This window comes from Prinia subflava, chromosome 5 (genome assembly GCF_021018805.1).
Source record: "Prinia subflava isolate CZ2003 ecotype Zambia chromosome 5, Cam_Psub_1.2, whole genome shotgun sequence".
Taxonomy (NCBI): domain Eukaryota; kingdom Metazoa; phylum Chordata; class Aves; order Passeriformes; family Cisticolidae; genus Prinia; species Prinia subflava.
Genome location: NC_086251.1, coordinates 33,971,572 through 33,989,420, shown reverse-complemented (window position 1 = coordinate 33,989,420; position 17,849 = coordinate 33,971,572). Strand labels below are relative to the sequence as shown.

The following is a 17,849-nucleotide window of genomic DNA, read 5'->3' as shown; positions in this document are numbered from 1 at the left end:
ACATGAGCTGAATTGACATAGCATTAATTTCACCGTTCCTACAGTTCATAAACGATTCCAGATACTTGCTTTCATCATCAACAAATAATTAATGAACTCATGAAACTATAATTATGAGTTTTAACACAAGGTGGTTTTGCATTTCATCAGACATGTACAGTGAAAATCTTTTTCAGATCAAATACTGGCCTACATAACAGACACAACTACCCTTACATAATGCTCTTTTAAAATTAAGACTCTTAAAAGAATTACATTCTGTATAGACTTTCGTGCACAACAGGAATGACAAATGGAGGCTCCTGATTAATAATAACAGATTTTAGATTCCAGAGAATTAACAGAAGATGTGCACAGAAAGATTCTCTTGTATCTAATTCCTGATAATAAGTCACAGGATGTTCCTCTATATCAAAACACTGGTGAAAACTAGAGGAACTTGACCACAACACTGTAGTCATTGGAACTGAGTGAGCTTCGTATCGAACTCAAAAAACTGAACCTACTCAACTATTTTCATACCAAAGCTCTGAGCATTTTCAACAGATTAAGAGATACCTGAAGAACAATCAGGTATATAGATATAAATCTAGTCTCTACTAGATTTTTACTAAGGAATACATGGTTTCAGAGGTGAAAAAAGTAAGAAAAGTAACAAAAAAGAAATACCTATATTAATGATTAGAATGCATTTGGTATCACAGAACATGAGACATCAGGCAACTGTCTCTGCTTTAAATTTGAGTTTGAAAACAGATGAGTACTCTCCAGTATGTGTATACCAAAAAACATTAATATTTTCTTACACATCTTCCACTCGAACTCTCTGGTAGTCAGAAAGAATGGCTCCCACAGATACACCCTCTACTCCTTCTTTGTCCTGAAAAGAGACATGGAATATCAATGACAGCAGTATATAATGGTTTAAGCTGTAGAGAATCATTATCTCTCCTTGCAGAATCAACCAAGAATAATTTTTTTTCCTGTGTCCAGTACACATAACAGAATAGGCTGGAATGCAGTTCTTCCACATAAGACAGCAGCTCAGCTGACCTACTACTTTCTCTATAGGTGAGGTATTAGCTATCCCACCTACAAATAATTATCAGCATCATACATCATACAATTAACTGAATTGTTGGTATTTTCCACAGCACGCAGCACAAGAGAGTGTAATTGCCTAAGCCAACAAACAGCACTTTAATGTTTCTTGCAAACCCACTGAGAATGCAATATTTTGAAATGCACATACTTCCAGTATTTTGTGAGATCTTGCATTTTTTAAATTCCTTGAATCCCAACTGACGTGCTGAGCTTTCTTTTTCTAAATTTTGCTCCATCTAGACTTTGGTAAAAGTTGTTTTTCTCTTTTAATCAAGGTCAATCATAACTACACAACATGATTTACTTTCTGGACTGTTCCAAATCCTGTCAAGTTTGCAGCAAGATTTTACAACAAAATTTTCAATTATGTACCTGTGATGATGCATCCTGCCCCTGCCTGTCTCCTTAGGCCTACTCTATGATCTGAGAACTCCTGCTAAGCCTTGACCAAGCAAGCTGAGCAGTGAAGCACCACCCCTTGACTCTATCAGCTGGATAGTGAAGCACTGATGACTGTACCAGGAGTTTTTGCCTGGTAATGGTCAGAACAATTCTGACTGCAACATGTGCATGAGCTGCCCAAGCAAGGTGGGGAACAAAGGATAAGCAGCTATCCTTGGTGATCTAGGTAAAATCATATTCCTCAATCATAGCCCAAGCGAAACAGCAGCATTGTTACGAATTTCGAAATCAAATCAGTCTTTGCCTGATCTGCTGATGAATTTAAAAGTCAGTTCCTGTTTCTTATCAATAAAATTATGCAGAAGGTGTTTTATTCAAAATTATAATATAGTGAAAAATATTCTGGTTTATGCCTGTCTGGGATATTCCTCCTTCAATCTATTATCTTACTCTTTACATTAATTCTCATCTTATGTTCACTCAACAAAATTCCCAAGTTATTCACAGCCAATATAGACTGCAGATGTAAGAAACTGTATTTCTCCAAATTCCTACATATAGTAATCAAAAAACGACATCACTATTTGAATTATGTACTTCCACATGACATTAATGGATAGGTCCATTAATATGGAGCTTAATGCCAAATCAGTGTTCAGGTTGATGCTTCTCACACATCCAGAAGTAGCAGGAGTGAAAAAAAAATTGTTTTATCTGTCACTTTTTCATAATCCAATGATGGATCCAATAATTATTATCAGTATTATTATTACTATTATCCATACAATATTTTTTCTGTTTCTTTTTGAGCCTTCTCTGCAACATTTCAGAGTTCTTTTTAGAGTAAAGGTAAATCACAGCTATTTCAATTTACTCAACTCACCCATCTATGATAATATTTCTTAAAATGTTTAGACAGTTGTGCAAGCCGAGTTTTCTTTAAATAAATTTGATGAACTGATTCATGAAACCTTCTTCAATCTTCAAATATATCTAAAATATATTCTCCATACTCCTTTATTTCATGCTATTTTGATACACAATATACCTGTACTGCTAAAACTGCACTTGAGTTGCATTCTTCAACCTTCTTTTTAAAAAGGTTAGAAAGTTGTGTAAGTGTCTTGGAAAACATGACTGAGATAAATACTGTTTGTTTTTATTTTTATGTAAAAATAATAACCCTAGCAATTCCTTCAAAATGTCCTCTGTCACAATATGCAGACATCAACAAATATGTCCAAAAATATTATTTATATTTTTGTTTATGTTATTAATTCATCACAGTTCTGTTACCAGAGGCAAACTATGCCATCAGCTAGGTTCAGTAAATAATGTTTTTGAAGTATCTGATACAAACAGAAGGGTATTCAACTGCTGTCTCACAAGGAGATTAATCTCTACAGCCACATAAATACATTGATCATATGCAGTTTTCTACAGAATTCTTTTATCACAGAATCATTAAATGGTTGAGTCAAAGGCCCATACAACCTGGCCTTGAACATCTCCAGTGATAGGGCATCCACAACTTTTCTGAGCAACCTGTCTAACAACACATACATTTCTCTTACCTCATCATAAAAAATAAGATATTCATTATCATCATAGTATTTATTATAATGCACAGCAGACCTGTAGTTATCACAACATTTTCATTACACTTCATTATATGTATTTTCACTATGTACACTCCTCTTTCTCTAACAATGGGAATAAATAGGTGGATGAGAGATATTAGAGAGTAAGTATATCACAAACCTCAAAAAAAAGATAGTATCCTCATAATAAACAAATATGGAGTGGAATCTGATTTCCCAAACAGATAGATTTACAGAATTTCCTGTTGGATGGATACTGACTTGCCCAATACACTTTTAACAAGCTCACAGAGCCATAAACATATTTTTTATTAATTCTGTTTTTCAAGTTCTGACAAAATATATGTATCAGCAAAGATACTGGCTAAGAAAACTCCTTCAAATTAAAAATAAAAGTAAATGGAAGTAGAGACTTAAATATTCTGTTCTTATACAAACACAATACTTCTATACTAAAATGATTTATTACACAAACCTACTTGTTTGGGATTTAAAAAATTGTAGTCATGAGTCCCAGGAAATTTCATAACCATTCTACAAGAATGGAATTTTAAAAGCCACAGAACATATACTAAATGACCATTGAAACAATGGCCCAAACTTGAAACTTATGCATCAAGAAGATTACTCATAGGTTTTGTTTTGAGATTGTTTGGGTGTTTTTTAATGTACAGATATGTAAAACATTGGATGCACATGATTATGAATGCATATATATAGAGATACACACACAAACACAAATATGTACACATGTATGCAATATATTTTGATGTTAGTAATGCAAAAACAAGGCTATTATTGGCTACTTGGTTCCAACTTACATTAAATCTGATCTCAATAACACAGAAGATTGTCTGCACTTATTCTAGTTTATTTGCTTTGATAATACATAAGTTTTCATTTTCTTTTGAAATGGCAGCACATCATATCATTTTGCAGTTGTGGGTAGTATTCATGTTTAAAAATTTCTCACAGGTAATTATCACCATCTCTTTTCATTCACTTCTTGCCATGGTAAAGAGCAAATATAGAATTTCATCACTGTCCAGACAATATCATCCACAAGGAAAAACACCACTGTACTTAATATACGCTTTGAAATGGGAGAACTAGTTAATATACTTACATTCAGTGAAATGGAATAAATTCAATCCCCCAATTTTGTCCAGTTCAACAAATTACGGCTGGAGTGGCACAAATTCAAGAAATAAGATTTGAAAGGAAGAAGGATGGAGTATGAAGTAGAACAGAAAAAACCTATGGTCTAATAAACTTCATAAACTTCTCAACTAGACAAAGTTTACATAAACCCTTGTCCCACAGTAAATTCAGCTCAGCAGTTGAAGCATGCAAAGAGTACTAACTGAAAGCTACTTCTTCTCTGGACTCATTCTTTGGTATTGAAAGAGTTATTGGACATCTTGCAAACAGAGAGCATTTTTGTTTGACTAAGATCTGATCATGGTTAGCAGAGAATCCATCCCAGAATCAATAGTGCCTTCACTTTTAATGTGGAATCTGATCAGGTTTGGTACCATTAAAAGCATGTTCACAAAACTGCACTCAGCAAGGGTAAACCAAGCTGACATCTGCAGGTAAATATCAGGGATCTGCCCCGAACTCAAAAGCTGAGGAAGTGAATTTGGGAAAATTCAGAAGGAAAAATATTACATGCTGTATCATATAAAAAGTAACAAATGAAAAACATCTAAGGAAAGTCAGTATGAAAAGGTGGTTTTTTTCTTGGGTTGAGTGGATTTCTTAATTATTATTTTAAAAACCATCATATACTGTTAATTTAAGAGATGATTTAGCTATGTTAAACTTTACTAATATGTTTCTAGTGCAATAGCTGCTCTAAAATAATAAACTGCTTCTCTGGAATATTTGGATAATTCAGAAAGCACTTATGCTCAGTACAATATACTCTGTCACAAAGTATTACAACACAAAATATTCAATGTGCACATAAAACCAGATGCTTAACACAAATGTACCCAGATGCTAACAAAGTTTTATTTTCCATATGACATTTTAAAACTTATTTTTCCCCTTTAGAGCTACCAGAAGTACTAATTACAAAATGTAGGTAGAAAAATAAACTTATAAAGCAAATAAATAAGACATTTTTAGTAGCTTTTTCTTATATACCTAAGGTAATTATTAGCTATGTTTTAACAGGAAGTGAAATTACAACAGTATTCTATATCTTGTTATAAGTTAATTTATTCCTGTTTAGAAGACAAGACAATAATCTTCATAAACAATTGTGTTAGAATAGCTAATTGCTCTTTGCAACTGTAACTGTACTAAAACAGCCAATTTATGTTTAAGGCATCCTAGTTTTAAAGTTATTTATTATTTTGAACAGTTTAACGAACAATGAAATTCAAAACTGCTGCTCTTTGTGTATCATGAATTACTGTTGGCTGCATTTCCTATCAGGAAATAGTATAACAGATTTAACAGTTTTGTGAAAGCTCCAAAACATCACTGCTGTTTTTAAGATGCCTCTGTTATATCCATGTACAATTCTAACACACAGCTTCACAGCTAAAGTAAAAGATAAACAGAGTGTAAGACTAATTTACACTAGCACACTGTTAATTTAATTTTGCTTTTTTTCTTCAGTCAATGATAGTAACAGTAATCTGAGGAAATGACTACATATGCATTGCAGCATATAATACTGGTAGAAGTATTCTACTAGTAAGTAAAAAAAATATTGCAGTAGTATCATTACAGAGGTTTTCTACAATTTCATATTTTAATGTCTTTACCTGACCCTCTCAGAGTTCAGCAAAAAGAAAATTAGTGCTAATGTTTTCAATTTAATTAGTATATTACATGCACTGTAACTATTAGTGGGAAATGTTATATTAATGAATGTAAAAGTTAGCCGTAAATTACCTCAGAGTTATTATCAATTTCCCAAGTTACTGCTCCTTAAGATAACCCTCTCCCTATGGTCCTTCCGGTAATTTTTCTTTGCCTGATAAACATGATGATTAAACAGCACACAGTGCAAACCTTTGATACTTTTTAAATTAAATCCATGCCCAGCCTAAGGGCTGTGTCTGATTTCAACTAAATGTGTCAGTTAATCAGATAAAAAATTATCAGCATCTCAAAGAAACAGCAGCCTTAGGCTTCATCAGTGCCAGAGAAAGCTGAACAAAATAAGACATACAGACAATATCACATTATGAGTAAAGGTTACTGCTAAGCATATCAGTGCACAGTGCACATTCACCACCTTAAGAATGCCTATCTTAAATGAAATATTGCATACAGATGCCAAAATATTAACAAAGGAAAACGAAGTGCTAGACCTGTGCCTATATATGTCTAATCATGTGTATTGCAAGAAAATTTGAGCACTGCCATTCAGAAAAATGCAGAATATCCCTAAAATTTACTGTGTAGAGCAGATATTTGTAAGAAAATGAAGTATAAACAACTGAAGACTGGTTAAACTATATTTAATTTTTAACGTGTTCTTCACAGCTTTGCCACAATGGAGTTCAATTTTTATGACCAAGATATAAAATATAATCTCTAAATGAAACTGTCTTTCCAATTAACATCCTTCTTAAAGCTAGTATGAATAACTGAGAACCATTATCCATACTTAAATTAATTTTTAAGGTTATTTGCGCCTAAATAACAATTACCATACAGTTGCAAAACTTCAAATGAAAGCACAACATATTTGCAGGTGAGTGACTGATAATATATACCTTAGTAACAGGACTTCTAGATTTCTACAATTATTTGAGTGGAAAACTCTTAAATATGAGCTTTGCCTTATAGTTTGTGAAGCATTCTAAGATCACTGGCTACAATAATTTCAAACAGAGTATGTGATTTTTTTTCTAAGCTTTGATATGTCTGTCAGATGCAGCTGCAAGTAATCAAAGACAGTATGGAAATATTCCTGAGACATAAGGATATAATAACTCTATGTCAAATTGAAAACCCACTATTTGGTAAGGCTCTGAAGACTAGTTATGAATCACAGATCATCTTAGTGACTGCAGATCACTACACATCATCTGGGACTTTCTTGTCTTCCACACTGGGACCTCAAAACACATACATCTCATGCCTTCTTTCCTTAGGAAGAAGTAGTTCCAAAAACAGGTGGGAATTAATATATTGTGGATTTACATGAAATCCCTGTGTGAACACTCTCATTAAGAAGTTCAGAAGTCTTCAGTGGCCTTATCTCAACATGGTTTGGAAGTAAATTACTAAATAATGGCATCTATAAAAGACAGTAATACGATGTAACTAATCTACTTTAAGAGTTAATTAGATACATTTTACAAGTGTCCTTCATAGGACATAGGCACCCTACCACCCCACCCACCTTCAAGCAAAACTTATGGCCTAACTTCAGGAGTTTTACAAATATAATTACTGAAACAATGCACATGTACATACTCTCACCCCCCACCTATTAACTCAGTGTAGGGGTGCCTTCAGTATCTGACTGCAATCTCACAACAGGCACATTTAATGAGTATACGGTCCTCTTATTACCTAGAAGTGCCAAATATTCAGAGAGATGGTGCATGTGTACGTTTGTTTGCACATTATCACATCAACACACCACAGCAAATGAAAAAGGCAAGAGAGCAAAAGAGACAGAAATTCCACTCTCAAAGTCTAATATCAAACAGAAGCATATTGAAAAGGCTAGAATTACATTCTAAACAGGAGAAATGGAAAAGCATGAAAAATCTTCCACTACAGCCATATACCACACCATAAATCCAAGTTTTCCTGTTACACTGATTCTTCATTTAGCTGCATTTACAAAGTAAACAATTAGTCTTAGAAATCAGAAATCATTAATTAATTAATATTTTATTTTATATATTAACTATTTTCATAGCATTCAATAAAGTTGCTACATCATTTTAGGTCCCATACTATTTCCCAAGACTTTTTTCTAAATTATTTAATGTAGATTAATTGATTCCAATTAAAAATATGTCATTCTAAACCCAGTAGGCATTTGGCAAAATTTAATCAAGTTAGACATATTTATCAAAACACATGGAATACTAAAACAAAAATCAACAGACATCCACTATTTTAAAGGCTATCTCAAGACTTTTCTACAGAACCATTTTTAATTTCTTTAAACCCGTTAACAGAGGCCTACATTCCAGCCACAGAGGCTACAAAGGTTTTGACAATGAAACAAAAGTCTCCAGCTGAACAAAAAGAAAAAAAAATAATTGCATTTTGTGTAGAGAATTGGTTTCAAATAAATGTCTGCTTCACCTTTGGGACTTACAACTCTTAAATATTCAAATAATTACAGAGCAAACTTGCCTGCAGACACTTCTTTTAGGAAATCTTATTTACAAAATCACCTCCACAAAGACTGATTACTTAATTTAATAGCCAAAATTAACATGAGCAGCCAACTCCAGAGTGAACAAATGACATTACATCAGAACAACAAGATGCCAGGGAACAACTACAGTCAAGTAACCATGCATGTTTCTTTTCTGATGCTACACTGGATATTTTAAGTGCTGGTGATTTTATGTGTAACTGTTTTGCAATCAAGAGCAGTTATATTCATCTAGAATTAGTAGTTCAGATCTGTGATCTGATTTAAAAGCTAGGTTTTTAACATGCCAACATGCATAAAGGCTTCAGAATGAAAAGGAAAAATTAAATGTATTTGTGTTATGAAGGCAGGTACTGGCCTATATTATTATGTCTCAGATCAGTGTCTTGCTGAAGACAAACCACTTACTAAATCAAGAGAAAGGTCAAAGGAATATTATTTTGTACGTTTCTAGTTAAGAGAAGTTTCATTATTTAGATAATGAAACTCAGTTCACTTGCATCATACTCTGACCTCAGGCAGAATTTAATTTTTTGGTTTCTTTTTTTAAAAAGTATCTTTAACAAACCGTAAGAACCAAAAGCCAGACTTAAGCTAAATTTTTGAATACAGACACAAGGTCTTTTTCCTTTGCTTTGACCACATGGCCACCATGCAGACCAGCCTCTAGATGTTAATGGCAAGGTGCCTCTCCACAATGAAGACCAACAAGACATGGATCCAGTACAGCATCTACAAAACTCAACAGACTCTTGCTCTGGTTATCTGAGGTATATACCATGGTTTGGGTTGTTCAAGTCATTAAAAGATTTCCACTTCCAAAGCTACTCTAGGAAAATATCACACAAGTCTAGTTTTATTTATTTCTATATGAGTATTGTCAATGCAATGTTATTTAATGAAGAATTTCAGAACACATGCTGGAAAATACTGAGGCATGTAAGTTAACTTGATTCTTGTTAGTAATTCTGTAAGCAAAAAGTTAAGCTGTAGGCATGATGTGATACCTAGTTTTCCTTTTTAGTTCTTCTACCACATGCAACAGCACAAAGCTCAGAACTATGGAAGAAAAACATGCCTGAGATGAAAACAAGCTATTTTTTCCACTAGAATCAAATCCTCTTTTTCTCCCTTCTGCTTTATTGTAAAGAAATTTGAAAAAAAATTCGTTTTATTTCTCTAAAATTAACTCTTAGATGTCACAATGTGACAGCAAGGTAGTTGCCTACTTGTTTTTACACATTCTAAATCATGTAAGAATTTCCAGTTAAATAAGTCAATTTCACTAACAAGTCTGGTAAGTAGCTATGTCTATATGCATTTAGATAATTCATTCTCCTTTATACCACATCTTTCAAAACTGCATTTCACAGTTATGAAATCTATGTAAGGTGCACTGATATACACATACACTTTTGCATATACATGCATTCTCACATTGCCAGTGAACTCTACTTACTTTAAAAAGAAATATAGTTTCAATAGGACAATTTGTTTACTCTTCTTATGACTTCAGTTCCAAAGAACTCTATCTTTTCATAGTACTGACTGTTCAGCCTCTGCAATGTCCAGTATTTGTTGAAAAGAGTTCCTGAAAGTATTTATAAACCAGAATCTCCACCAAAATTTTACTGTCAAACTTAGCTTATCAGCAACTAGCTTTGTAGAAATACCACCTGGAACATACTGTGCTGGAGCAAAATATCACATTTTCTAAGAAAAAGTAAATTTCATTTGAGGCTGATCAAGATATAAAATTATTCAATGCAATATTTGAACAAGTCATGCAAACACAGTCAAAAGTGTTCATTATCACTTGACTGAATTATCACCCACACTCAGTAATCTGAAGTACTTGAATGAAAAAGATGTAACAACAGGCATGAAAAATAAAGTTTGAACCGCATATTGCCTTAATGAAAAAGCAGACATTTTATCAGTAAGTCTGCAGATTTTTAACTTAGACTCCAACAAACAGCTAATTCACATCTACCTCTATGCTGAGTCATGTCTACCAGTAACATGAGCATACTTTATAACTAAATTATAATGTGAAGATGCAAAAGATTTGCAATCATTCCTAAACTGTCACAAAAACTATAACACGGAAGTACATGTAGAGTAATTAAGTGACTAATAAATTCAAAAAATTTAACTGTTGACAGACAAATTAAAAACCCTGAGGCTTTCACAGGTTTTCAGTTTAAAATGGTATCTTCTCTCAAAGTGCCAGTCTTTTTTTAAATATAGAACAAGTATTATAGCAAATATTATTATAGTGGCACGGGTTACTGGAATGTGAAATTACCCAATAATGAATGTATGAGAAGAAAGGCAAGGTATTACTCTAATGGGAAACTGTGGGCCACTATGGTCCAACAAACTTCAGGTGGCAAGAAAGGTGGACAATTTTCACCTGAAAACTTCCTGCATGAATCAATGTCACTTGCTCTGCTACATGTGCACATTTGTTGGTAAATCAAGTCCCTCTAAAAATTTCTTCAGAATTTCATATACACATTTTCAAACTACTAAGTCATTATGCTGCTATTACTTCTATGAGCAGTTAATCTTGGCATGGACTCTGAGTACACAAAAACTCACACAAGATCTCAAATATTGCAAACTTCAGTTTTTCCCAATGACAACTTGTCTTAGATAAACTCCCTCAGAAATATTCATATTATCTGCACTGCCAATAATCCTTTCTTCTGATCTTATAATCACTCCTCTTTACATGAAAGCAAAATACAGGACTTTCAAAAACATTATGCTGGAGGAAAACAGTCTATTGAAAACACAAGTCCAAAAGAAAAGCTTCTTTCTTTCTGTACTTGGAACAGAAACCTCATGAACCTCCTTTAATCTTGAACAACTTTTTTGTTACTTCTCCAAAAGTCAACAGGGTTGAGAAATTATTTAAAACTCTTAGGAATTTCAACAATGTAACACCTGATGTTTGTTTCATCAAATTAAGTTGGTATGGTAAGGTTCTTTATCTTTCTTCTGCTTAAAAAACACTGATTCTAGAAATCATATGGAAAAGAAACAGTGAATAAAACTGAATTTAACAAATGCGTGCTCATAATTTTCAAGTTCTTCTATACCCTATACAAACTTAAAGCAATCCTGATAAAATATTCTTTAAAAACCAACCCCTCACTTTCTACATTAATATACATTTTCTTCTAATTTTTGGAAGCAATCCTCTTCAAATTTAAGTATTGACACAATAATTACTGTTTCAGAACTACACTGTTTCAGTCTATACTGCACTTCCAACAAGAACTCATTGAGGATTTAAACTTCTTCGGCAAAACAAAGAGAACTCTGCACATACTTAGTGTTATTTTATGCTACTCATCTATGACATTATTTACTTTTATTGATGAAAAATTGCAACTTTCAGTAACATCCTCCCCAAACTGCAGAGAAGCACAAAATGCCACAATGTGATTTTCATGTTTGATTCTCTTATAAAGTGAATTTGTTTAGATATTTTTCCATCACTGTGTTTGAAAAAAAGAGCAGGTCACCTAAGCATTACTAAAATGACAGCAATGATTTCAAGTCTTAAGAGAAACGTATCAAATTATGCTGATAAACTTAAGAAAGTTTGCTTTGAGAATCAAATCTTTCTCTTCATTGAGCTGCTTAGCAGGAAGAATTAAGGGTTCTTCATGATATTTTTTTGTCACAATAGGAACAAGTATTTTTCTATGATTTCAGTACAACATATATGTGCTGAATATTTCAGACACTTCACATTTTCAGCTGCAGTCACCAAAAAGTCATATTTCTATAAAAATTGTCTATGTCTACCTTTGCTCAGATATGGTAATTTGGCAGAATAGCTTAGTAATACATTCTTAAGGATAACGTTCTACCACTTACAATAAAAACCTTTCTACATTAGGTATTCAGAGCTTATTAATTAGAACCAATTAATAAAGGAACTAAAAATAGTCCATGAACAAATAATGCAATATTACCTCTTAGTAAAAACAAGTTAGATGTACTGCAAGATTGTTACACTCAGTACTGTAGGTCCACATTGCCTCCAAATTCCCATTTTACACCTTATGCTCAGAGTATACTGCCATAAACTATTCCATAGAGTAGAAGGTGATTAGATTTCAGGTCCCTAAAGGAGAGAACAACTTATGACACATTTCTGTGGTAACAGTCCTGAAAGTCTCAAAAGCTCCCAGTCTAGTCCAAACCTCAAAACACCCTCTTAATCACACTGCATTAAGAGTTTTCACTTTATTTTAATGAACGAAGACTAAAATCGCCATCTCTCCAGGGTAGTAAGTACTCTCATGTAAGCATCAATACCAGGAAATTATTCTACCTTTTTAATGTCAGACAATTTTTATAGGTCTTTGGACAAAATGTAGCATTCTGAATATAAGAAAAAAATGTGTCTTCGGCAGTGATTGAACTTATGCATGTCCATTACTGGAGGTGTGTAATTCTTCAGCAACAGCACATGCCTGCCACATCATGAGATGAACTGAGAAATTTAATTTTTTGGCGTTGTCTAAGTGGTTAGACGCAAAGAGATCATTAATCTATAAAGAGCTTCATCAAGTGGCGCCTCTCTAAACCTTTATTCAATTCTTATTCCAAGCCTTCTCTCCTCCTACAATAGCTTATGTGATCCATAAAATAATTTTGATTACAAGATGTGGGGCTCCTTCCCAATGACAGATCCTCATTTTCTTTCCAGAATATTGTCTTTTAATTTTTAAATTTAAACCTGTGTATCATTGTAACTAACAAGTATTCTGGGAATACAGCCCTGCCTGGATGTTTTAGATCAAAGTAATCTGTTGATAGCAACAAATTTTTCTCATAAAAAAGAAGTAGACCAAAGACTCTGAAAAATCCTAAACAGCAAAGAATCACCAATTTCAGCCTGCCTACAAGACAGAGCTTGGTCAGATGAAGAATGCAATCGTTTTACTAGGAGCGTGCAAATGTAATTCAAGAAGTTCAAGTGTTCTGGATCACTGTGCAATTCAGTCTAAACTGGTTTTCCTGTTGTAGCCTTGGAACAAAGAAAGGCAAGGAGGCCAGGATGCAAGATTCTGCCTGTCAGATCACACTTCTGTGGACAAGCACAAGCAGCCCTGAAAAGGATGTAAAACTTCATTGGGATTTACAGGGAAGAAAAAAATAGCCAACCTCGTTTAAAATAAAAATTAAGAGAATCAAAATTATCAGTGCTGGAGCTCATTTAGTACTAAAGGATTAGTACTAAAGACCATGTTTTTGCTTTAATGTATCCAAAAATTAATTAAATTCATGGAAGACAAATATTTTGTAGTTGTCTGTCATTGGAGACAAACATCACACAACAGAGTATTACATTAAAGAAAATTGTTTCTAGCCCTTCTGTGATACAGGTGTAACTGTTGCATTCCACACAACTTGGAATGAAAAATTAATGGCAAGTCTTAGACATACGTAAAATAAACAAGCCATTTGTTAAAACAAAATTCTGATGTGTAATTCAAAATTACCACCCACTTCTGCCTATCATTAAAAACTAGTTTTTAATGTCAACAAATACAATGACATCTTTTTTTTAAGAGCACCTTTTTGAAAGATACACTTGAAAAGAGGAGTGTTTAAAAAGTCAAATTTAAAGCAATATTTTATTTCCAATTTCGATGTCTTGGAATGTATCCTTCTTACTTTCTTTTAAACTCTACAAATGTGTCGCACATACTTATTCCCGCTAAATTTTGTACTTCGAATTTTACTAATACTTCATTATTAATGAAGAACATGCAGATGGTCTTGGGTTGTTCTCAAATTCATTGATTTTGAGGTATTTTTATAGCAGTAGGATACAAAAGATACTCCTTAATATTTTTAGTACCAGAACAAAACATTTCGAATCAAGATAAAATCACTGTATCATGAATGTTAATATCACTCTGTGAAAAATAATATCATATGAACAGATCAGACCATCCCTTTAGGGAAAATATAATGTTCAAGTGGATTATTCTTACAGTAGTGTAATGGAAAGGCATCCCAGAAGAAAAATCAAAATATGCATTTAAATGGAAATACTATGCAATGGATAGGACAAAATAAACCCTGCAGAACTGTAAAGAGCTACATATATATACAGACACACATGTAAACACAAGAAGCCACATATATGAAATTTTACTTGTACATATTTATTTAATTCTATACATATATATTTATGCATATAATTTTAAATTTTAAGAGCTAAGTTTCTAGCTCTAGGCTTATCTTGCAAATATCAAGATGCAGTCACATCACATATTCTGGTTTCGGTCACAATTTCAAATAATATATACAACTCAGCTCTATGCAAGAAGTTGTGAGTATTCTTTTTTAATTTTCTGCACATTTTGTGCCAGACCATATTCTAAACAGCTTTTACAAAGTGATAATGTTTCACTGACAGTGTTTTGTGTACTTCACATAAAATTAAATCTCAGACAAACCTTGAGAAAAAGAAAGCAGAAAGCTAAGCAATACAGCATGTTGCTCTTTTTGACCCACAAACGATTATCAGTTATTTCAGAAGTTATGACAGTTTTCTCAAGTCCTTAAGGAGTCTGACACCATTGGTATAGCTTTTAACACTGCATTTATGTTTATATCACAATACAATAAAACAGCAGGAATAGTGTTCAAATTACTTGGCTATTGGATGGTTTATTGAAAATAACAGTATTACCATAACATTAAAAAAATTCTTTGAATGTGCTAAGTAATCACTGCTATCCATGCTGCATGTGAATTATGGGATAAATTTCGGAAGGCATCACCAATTGCAAAGACTACTAGGTCTGTCTCGCTGATGGAAGACTCCATGCATGGTCTCTATGCATGAACAATAAATCCTAATCAAATTTAATAACCAGTAATATGTCAATACTTGAAAAATTGTTGTGAAATCAGTGCTATGCAAATTATTTGTTGTTACAATACAGATGACTTCATCATTAGAGCTAATATTTACTGTTCCTTATCAGATAAAAATAAAAAGCAAAATGTAAACAACATGACCACTCTTCTCCCTATCCTTTCTCTGAAGATTGTTACATAAACCACAGTAGCAGTGGCACAGTGCTTAATTTATCTAACTGTATTAATAATGATTTTATCATGATTTTTTCAAAATATTTAGAGCTACATTTTCTCACACTCAGCCTTCATTTACTCTTTGGTTAATCAAGCTTGATTTAACATCACTTGGATTTTTGAAAGAAAGAAGAGTTCATTTTTTAAATTGTCTTGAAATTTTGTAGTACTTAATGCTAGAAATACAAAGCTAAATTATGCTAACCCTTTCAGAAAAATCTGAAACCAGCTCCATTCAGACTTAGGCAAACTTACCATTTGAGTGAGTAACGAGATGCCTTGTAAAGGTTTCACAACAAGAAATTTGAGCTGATTTTGTATTCGGTATCCCAGGCAATCACACTACAAGTACAAGTCTGACAGGTAAAACAGTAATAATAAAAATCCATTTTCCACTGGAAGAGGAATTTTATCCATAGATACTTCTAACCCTTCCACCTAAGAGACTTTTCGCAAGTGCCCTATTAGAAAGATTAAATGGGTGCTTAGGAAAATTCATCAAAGATAGCACATACTGAGATTATGCCCAATTCATGAGGAAACAAGCCCCAAAAGACAATTTCTAAAACTAGACATAGTTAGATTTTTTTTTTATATATATATATATATATATATATATATATATGAAAAATAAAGACATGTAATCAACATATACACTTTGAAAAAAAAATAGAACCAGATATTAATCCATTGTAAAAGAGATCAGCAAACTAAGGCAAAAAAGTGAAGGTCCTACTGCTTTTAAATTATGTTCACTTTTAAGTTTATCCAGAATATCTATTAGAGAGCAAATGTTCCAACTCCTAATGACCCACCTTCATGAAGTGTATGTGCCTGGAACAACGACAGCTAAGAAACACTTTACAACTTCTGCTGAGACTTGAAACTCAGTCTGAACTCGACTTGAAGAGAAACCTACTAAAATTGTAATGTAGGCAACCACTAACCGGTATGACTAAATGTTGTTTCTTTTTCCTTTCTGATTAATCTCTGATGCAGCCTTCTCTCCTCTTGCATAGAAATGAAATAAAAAAGTACTTGAGTACTTCAACAAAATCAACAGTATGGAGAGGCAAAGATACCCCTGCCTTTTTTCACAGTTCGCTCTGCATTTTCAATTGCTTTCAATGATATGTAATTTTATTTCTAATAAATATAATTTACAATACAGTATAAAAAATTGACTGGAATTTCTTGCAATTATGGAAAAGGTACTTAATAAAAGCACTCAGTGAAACTCCTACATTGTTTACTGCTTTTTCAATGTCAATTTTTAGATATTTCTGGTGAGAAAGGGACTATTCTGCAATCTAATCAACTGGAATGGTACAGGACACAAAACATCACTTGGTAATTTCCACATTTGAGTCCAATACTTAAAAATCAGTCTGTAAAACAGTTGTAAACAGTAGATACCATCCTCCTCTGTATCATTCTTAATGTCATTATCTGTCGATTAAAATGCAGTATTTTAAAGCATCAAATTTTCATCATAAAGACTTCCTATTCTGAGCAGTTTACTAAAGGTATAATCAGAAATAGCCATTTTTTCCTACAAATTTAGGCATATTGACAGAAACTATAGATCACCTGTGAAAAGATTCATGTTTCACAAGTGTCTAAAAATTAGTGAGGTTTTTTTTTTTTTAAGAGGGTACCTCAGCATAGGTGTTATTCATGCATTTGGGAAGGACGTACCTAGTCTCCTATCTTCATTATGTGGTTTTACTCAAAAAAAGCCAACTCCTCTACAAACTGACCTGAAAATTAAAGGCCTCCTGTAATACCTGGTGAAAGAGCATCTAAGCTCTACTTTAAATACAATGGCAAACATGGCCAGGGATTAACATCCCAGCCTCTCTGAGATCCACTGGCATTGCTCCTTGTGTGAGAGCTGAGAATAGAGTACTTTGTCTCTTCTAGCAGTCTTAATGCACACAGGAAGGAATCTCCTTTTACTTTTGATTACCAGTAGACAAACTCTCAGCTTAGTGTACAGCCTATGCTTAATCCCTTGTCTTTCCAGTATAATAATTAATGCATACTCTACTATAACTGATTATGCAGAGACGTGCTGAAGTTATACAATAGTAATACAAACTGTTATAAGTAAGAAATTTGAAAAAGACTTGTGATATAAACACTTAAGAACAAATGTACGTAGAATTCCAAAACGTACAATTCATCATGGCACTTTTGCCTTTCACCTCCAGCAGACTACCTCAGCTATCAAC

The 17,849-nt window shown here is 33.1% G+C and overlaps 1 protein-coding gene across 3 annotated transcripts in view; it reads right to left on the bottom strand.

Annotated features, from left to right (window-relative positions):
- The window catches only part of DPH6 (diphthamine biosynthesis 6), a 192,737-nt gene that overhangs the window by 147,650 nt on the left and 27,238 nt on the right, over positions 1-17,849 (bottom strand). For all 3 annotated transcript variants that reach the window (XM_063398831.1, XM_063398829.1, XM_063398832.1), the window contains exon 4: positions 807-880. In XM_063398831.1, coding sequence (XP_063254901.1) covers positions 807-880 — 74 coding nt within the window. The remainder of the gene's footprint in view (positions 1-806; positions 881-17,849) is intronic.